Source organism: Phallusia mammillata, chromosome 5 (genome assembly GCF_965637545.1).
Source record: "Phallusia mammillata chromosome 5, kaPhaMamm4.hap1.1, whole genome shotgun sequence".
Taxonomy (NCBI): Eukaryota; Metazoa; Chordata; class Ascidiacea; order Phlebobranchia; family Ascidiidae; genus Phallusia; species Phallusia mammillata.
Window position 1 is genome coordinate 18,478,573 of NC_137256.1, and position 7,055 is coordinate 18,485,627.

General features: G+C 34.7%; 2 protein-coding genes across 2 annotated transcripts; both read left to right on the forward strand.

The window, feature by feature from the left end:
- Nucleotides 1-356: 356 nt before the first annotated feature.
- On the forward strand, nucleotides 357-2,033 carry LOC145229192 (protein CREG1-like). The gene has a single exon (XM_080094490.1). It carries the CDS (start codon nucleotides 746-748, stop codon nucleotides 1,382-1,384), a length of 639 nt encoding a protein of 212 aa, XP_079950616.1. The 5' UTR covers nucleotides 357-745; the 3' UTR covers nucleotides 1,385-2,033.
- LOC145229188 (ribonuclease P protein subunit p30-like) lies at nucleotides 2,032-6,793 on the forward strand. Its single transcript, XM_080094485.1, has 5 exons — nucleotides 2,032-2,224; nucleotides 2,441-2,586; nucleotides 3,121-3,309; nucleotides 4,300-4,439; nucleotides 5,056-6,793. Exons 1-5 carry the CDS (start codon nucleotides 2,062-2,064, stop codon nucleotides 5,306-5,308), a joined length of 891 nt encoding a protein of 296 aa, XP_079950611.1. The 5' UTR covers nucleotides 2,032-2,061; the 3' UTR covers nucleotides 5,309-6,793.
- Nucleotides 6,794-7,055: the final 262 nt, after the last annotated feature.

Genomic DNA, 7,055 nt, shown 5'->3' on the forward strand with positions numbered 1-7,055 from the left:
ACCCATCAACCGACAACAAACAATCCTATATGTACATGTTTAATGTTCAAAACCTGGTTTAAGCATAGTTAGAATATTGTATCTGACCAAGTAGTTCATCGTCAAAGTCTATTGACAACTGGAAACATGCAAACAAACAATACACATTATGCAGCAGGCAACTTGCACATTGTTACGATAAACGTACTGCCGCTGTGCTATACATGTTAAAATGTTTGTCAAATTTTTCCAACAAAAATAAATGCAAAAACAACAAAACAATCTCGTCAAAAAATTGATGTTTGTAAATAACAGGGAATTTCCCCTAATGACTCAACAAAATTTCATGTCACGTGGTTGGGCAATATGGAAAATAATTCAGTGTGTTGCAGATCGGATAATATCATTGCTTTTTTAGAACACAAATTTTTCAAACCTATAATTTTGTGCAGTGTTATGATCTTTGCAACAGCTAATCACATACCGGTAGGCGGTAGTGCTGTGTGTGATAAATCATTGTGTATTTCGACAGGAACAGATTACAGACGCCAGGCGGTATCGTTCTTTGTAAACAGCGCAGATGTTAATGTTCACCTTTTGCATGATTTTACCATAAAGGAAACTATAAAAGTTATAAAGACACAGTATAACATATCGTTTTTGTTAAAATTGAATACATAATATTTTATGTAAATTAACTAACCTTTCTTAAGTTAAAGATTTCATAATAAAAATTTGTGTTCAAAGTAGTAAACTAAAACTCGAAATGTCAGCTTTGCAATCATTATTTTTCTGTGGATTTTTGCTTTTGGCCATAACCTTTTCATTAGCTCATGCAAGCGAAGATGCAAAAGTTCAATTTTTCGCCAAAAATGACGACCCTCCACCCCACAAAAAACTTGCCCTTACTGCAAGATACGTAATTCACAAATCTGACTGGGGAATTATTGGTACCACCTCCATTCATTTTGGTCGAAATGGCCTACCTTTTACAAACATCTGGTCAATGGCTGATGGGCCAGTGGACAACAGTACTGGGATTCCATACTTTTATGTCGTGCCCAATGAAGTTAGTGTTGAGGACATGAACAGTAACAATGAAGCATCATTTACTGTCTCTGAGATAGGGTTGGACTATTGCAAAAGCAATCAGTTTGATGCAGAAGACCCAAGATGTGCTCGTATTACATTGATGGGCAAAGTCGTGGCAGTCAAAGACCCTGTTGAAAAAAAGTTCGCTCTTAATGCATTGTTTACTCGTCACCCTGAAATGGTTGATTGGAGTGAAGCTCATGCATTTTTTCCTGCTCGTATGAACATTGAGATGGTTTGGATGCTTGATTTCTTTGGACCTGGCCATGTAGTTCCTCTGAAAGATTATTTTGAGGCTAATCCACTAGCCTAATGTTGCATATATATGTGTGTTTTAAACACATGTTTAATTGCAAGATTTGAACATGTGACTGATTCTTTAGTTGTTTAATTTGTGTCTGCGTCTGCTGTCAAAAAACTAATTGTACTATAGTATTACCTGCAGCTGCAGTGTCTCCTATATTTTGCAATATTGTCACTTGCAAAGTATATATCTATACAAAAGTTTTTAAAACTATTGCCAAATACTATTAGTATGTGAAAACAAAATGTAGTTAACTTATATATAACAAACAAATGCCTTCTAAATATTTATTTGTTGTACTGCATTAGTAACAGTATTACTGCATTAGTAATGTGACATTGTAAAACAAGTATTTATTATTATGTTGTAATAAAGTATGTTTTTCTGTAATACTGCTTTATTTCTCTGCCTGTTAAAATACATGCAGAAATATAAGCAAGGTTATACATGTTCCTAGATATGTTTATTAACGTTGCATGTTTTTTCCACTTTCTGTAAAACAGAACTTGAGTGATTTTTATCAAAAGTTTTCTTTTTTCTTTACAAATTGTGCTTTGTATTTAATTGAATATGTACATGATATCTATACATGGTAATGAGCTTCTTTACATGAACAAGTTTAATGAATGTTTTTTGCTCTTACTGTCAATTTCAGAAATACTTGTTTTTTAAATTAGACAATAATAATGGCAAACTTACCACTGCCTAAACATGGAAAATACTTTGATTTGAATGTTCCCTCTGATGAAGCTGTTTCAACAGTTTCAAAAAGACTCACAATGCTTGTGTATCTTGGGTATGAGATTGTAGCTCTGACTAAGTTTCTTCCCACTACAACATCCTCAAAGGGTAAGTTGTGTAACCTTTGGTCAAAATATAGCATTTTACACTAAGGTAAGAGGTGATTATTTGTACAATTAAAATCTTGATCCTATGTCACTAGTTTAGTGTTTTTGTGCTTTTATGTACCATTTTATATGTGCATTACTGAAATTCATACAGTACAAAATGACTTTGATAACAATAGTTGCCTTTTTTACATTGGTATTGTGATAACCTTTTTAGGCAAGAAAAAGTTAATTATCCCCGACCCTCCATCAAAGGTTCAGCTTGAAGAAACAGCAGAAAAAATATTAAAAGACAAAGGTGCTGAACTTCTACAGTACACTCGAATTACTATTGAACTTGCAGAGTTAGATGATGTCCGTAAGGTATATATTTAATATCTTTTTATTTCAAACTTTTTATGTCACTTGTCAGAGCAGAACTTTTGATCTTTTTTGTATCTCTCACACCTGTAGAGGATTTGAATAAGAAGCTTTTTACCCACAAGTATAGTTTGATCAGTAAACTGCCTATCACCCTAAGTTTATAACAATAAGAACTGATGTCTGCTGTATGTTCATGTTGGAAAAACATATGGTTCAAAACTTTTTTACAACAGTTTTGTACCTGCTGTTTCCTGTCTTTGTTGTATGATTTAGCATTGTGCGGTAAAATTTATCATGCATATGGAATAAATTATACCAACATGTCCAACTCCAATTTTTTATTTATTTTTACATATCATTTTGAAGATGATTATCACATTACAGAATATGCTTGTTTTTGTTTCAACTTTTCAAATATAATGTTTTGTTTTACTAATTTCAGTTCCTTGGTTGTTCAAATGCATTTGTGTTGCTAGAATACTTTGTGAGATAAATTTTGAGGAAATGCATAGACTAAACATACATTTTTTCCAGGTTAGAGAGGTTCTAAATGCAGGTGTTTATGATTTGGTAGCAGTTCTACCAAGAACAGAAAAGTTATTTCATTCATGTTGCACTGAGTATAACATTGACATAATTTGCATTGACGGAAGTGAACCACTGCCGTATATTCCACGACACAATGCTATTAAATCTGCAATAACTCGTGGATTGTTTTTTGAAGTAAGTTATATATATCCTGTTGAAAATATTAATTTTTAGCCTGTAATCTAAACTACTGCTACTTTCAATACCAAATTTCGTTCATGAAAGAAAGAAATTGAAGTACATTATTTAGCTTAGTTGAACATAAGGTGAATAATACATATATACAACTGTTCCGGATTTTAATCCTTTAATATGATGCATAATGTGCTTGTCATAGGCAGAAATTGTTGACTTGTTTAATCTTTTACTTGAGGTATTATGTGGCATTTTTATTGCTTGGCGGAGTACAAATTGTTAAAATTACAATGCTAAGTTCCGAGTACTAATGTTTTTTATTGCAAAAACTGCAACATGGGAGTTCTGCCAACACTTTTAGTGTGTAATAATACACAGAATGAGATTGACCAGAATTATTTGTTATTAACTTTCTGCCATAAAGATGTCAGGATATCCCATTTTAGATATAAGACTTGGGTACATGTTATACAAGTTGAAGATTACCAAAAATTTAAAAACCATTTTGCCTTCAATAATGTTTAGGTAGCTTGTGTCAAAACCCTAAATCAGGGGTTGGCAACCTTTGTTACTGTGGGGCCAAAAACAAAAGTCAAAGTTAGCTCGCGGGCCGGACCTGTGTACACCACAAGGTGATTTACTTCGTTGCTTACCAAATATGCTTAACTACAAGTAAAATTCGCATTTGATTCTAGCCACATATTGCCAGGTCGCAAAAAATAGTATCAGCACATTAATCTGCTCAAAAATAGTTGGACTCGTTTGTCAGTACATTTCAAATTCAAGCGTCTCCGCTGGCCGCACAACCTTGAATCAAGGGCCACATGTGGCCCGCGGGCCGCAGGTTGCCCACCCCTGCTCTAAATGCTTCAAAGAGTTTTATTTGTAAGTCGAATTTTACAATATCACACTGGTAAATAGACAGTATCAATTCCTTTGGTATGTTACTTATTACCAAAATTTTCCATAAACATATTTCTTTTTGTTTAGGTTTGTTATGCTCCAATGATACGCAACAATACTGTCCGACGCCACACTATTAGTAATGTTCAAAAATTTGCTGAGTTTTCCAAAGGCAAAAATCATATAATGTCAGGTGCAGCACAGATACCAATGGAAGTTCGAGGACCGTAAGTACTTTGTGTTAGAAGCGTATACAATTTTATATGCCCAACATACATAGTATAACACACTTCAAGGTTATGTCTACGTGATTCAGCACTTGGGACTTCATACTAAAACATTAATGTAAACAATGTCTGGGTTGGACATTGAATGTACATGGTATTCACCTACATGAAAGCTTCATGTTAACATTAAAGGGACATCAAAAATATTTGTCAAATATATCTGTATGAAAGGGGAAACTACAGCACTAGGTTATAAAATTATATTTTGTATGCAGTGTATACGTTATCAGGTAGTGCATGACTTTAATTTGATCAACAGTTCCAAGTATATATTCGATAAAAAACACATCCAAAGAGACAGAATTAGACTATCTTGCTGGAAAAGTCATGGTACGGAATTGTTGACAATCTAACCAATAAAACAAAGTTTAAACTTGGCTTTGTGATTTTTTTTTAAATGTCAAGTTATTTTTTTTCACAAATCATCTCACTTAACAAACTTTTCTCATGTACATCATCACAACAATCTGAAGTAAAAAAAAGTATTTTGACCTTTCCTTTTAATCTGCAGGTAATAGTATATCCCTGAAATAATAACATTTCCTGGTTATTGCAGGTACGATGTGGCCAATATCAACACATTGTTCTGTGTTGCCAAAAATATTGTCACCCATACTGTGTCAAAAAACTGTCGAGCTGCTGTGGTGCATGGATTTTCAAGGAAAACAGCCAAGTGTGCAATCTATGTTCAAAAGAAGGACATTGTAACAGAGGATCGTGAAATTGTTAAAGGGAAAGAAAACAATATGAAAAAGCTATTTGACAATAATCAAAACTCACCACCTTTAAAAAAGAAAAAAGTTGAATAAAATTAGAATTTGTGTGAAAATTTTCAGGTAAGGCTTTGAGTGCCATTTCAACACTGCCAAGTTCGTAGAATGGTTAGTGCTGCCGGCTTGTGCTCACAACATTGTTGGTTTTAATCCTGTCTTGGCTGCTTTCAAGAGGAATAACATGGAAAGTTGGAAAACAACTATAAAACAACATGTGGTGCAAAGGAAAATAATAAACGATTCATGTTTGGGATAAAAGTTATGTAAGACTTAGAATGTCATTTCAACACTGCAATGGCAGAGTGGTTAGTGAAATCACCTTGTGCTCACTATGTTGTTGTTTCTAATCCTGTCTTGGCTGCTTCTGTACTGTTTGAGAAACTTAAGCAGCAAAGGCTGATCCCAAGAAAATTAATGGGTTTACATAGTTAAAGTCGCGAAGTTAAAAAATAAAATAAAAAATATTCCAGGAATACAATGGGAAGATGGTTAGGGAAGGTGTTGATTGTCATGTCAATACTGCCAACATGGCGGAATGGTTAGTGCTACCTGCTGGTAACTAACAAAGTTGTTGCTTCCAATCTTGCCTTGCTAGAAACGTTGGTGGCATTGTCTAACCCAGAAAAATGTGACTAGATGAAATCAAAACCAGAAACTAGAAGGGTGGCTTAGTACATATTGCCCTTGCATATACACTATGACCTATTTTAAAACATAAATATATTTCCTATTTTTATTTTGTATTGGGTCCCATATTAGTCACGGTCTTTTATAACCTTAGTTGTTTCTGCAGGCAAAAACGCATGGGTCCCCACACATGCAAAGTTGAAAATAATGCAATTCAAGAGATAACCATAAGAAAGTCGGGTGTTGTAAGGTAAAACACAGTGATCGGCACTGGGCTTAAATGATAATGCTATGTAGAATATAAACTATAAAATTAGATTCACCCCAGATATTGTTCGAAGTATGTCCTATTTAACGTTTTAAAAAACTGACCCACTTTAGGGGGCTATTAGGGTAACTAATTGGGTTCGACACACAAACTAAAAAATATATAAAAACCACAATGACTCAATCAATAGTACTGCAAAATTTCAGCCCAATCCGCCAATGTTTAAAATTTCGACCACTAGAGGTGTTTTGAGCAACAACCGGTAATATTTCTGACGTCATAGGGCTGGTAACAAGCCCCTAGCTGCCATGGCACAAAAACGACCACCAAGCAACCCTCCAACGAGCAGCATACAACTGGTTGCCCTTGTAACACTATTGCGCCAAAGAAATCTTTCGTTTGTGGTGCCCAGTAACATACAAATACGTTTTACACTTTAGGGGCTTATGGGGTAAATGTTAGGACTACAGGGTTGAACACAACAATCGACACCTATAAATGGCATACTATACAAGAAATCCAAATTTCAGCCAATTCTGACACTGTTTAAAAACTCACCCATTTTATGGGGCTAGCGGGGTAAATACTGGGGTTATCAGCAAAAACAAAGTGGGATGCACATCTACCATCTGTGTAAATTTCAGCCAAATCCATCAAACATTTGATGGAAAAACGAGTCGGACAAACTTCGGGGGAAAAATACCCATTTTAGGGGGCTAGCGGGGTAAATACTGGGGTTATCAACAAAACCAAAGTGGGATGCACATCTACCATCTGTGTAAATTTCAGCCAAATCCATCAAACATTTGATGGAAAAACGAGTCAGACAAACTATGGGTAAAAACATCCATTTTAGGGGGCTAGCGGGGTAAATACTGGGGTTATCAA

Coding starts and splice junctions, on each gene's coding strand:
- LOC145229192 (XM_080094490.1), top strand. CDS start 746: ATGTCAGCTTTGCAATCATTATTTTTCTGTGGATTTTTGCTTTTGGCC.
- LOC145229188 (XM_080094485.1), top strand. CDS start 2,062: ATGGCAAACTTACCACTGCCTAAACATGGAAAATACTTTGATTTGAAT. Junction 2,225..2,440: donor CACTACAACATCCTCAAAGG/GTAAGTTGTGTA, acceptor TAACCTTTTTAG/GCAAGAAAAAGTTAATTATC. Junction 3,310..4,299: donor CTCGTGGATTGTTTTTTGAA/GTAAGTTATATA, acceptor CTTTTTGTTTAG/GTTTGTTATGCTCCAATGAT.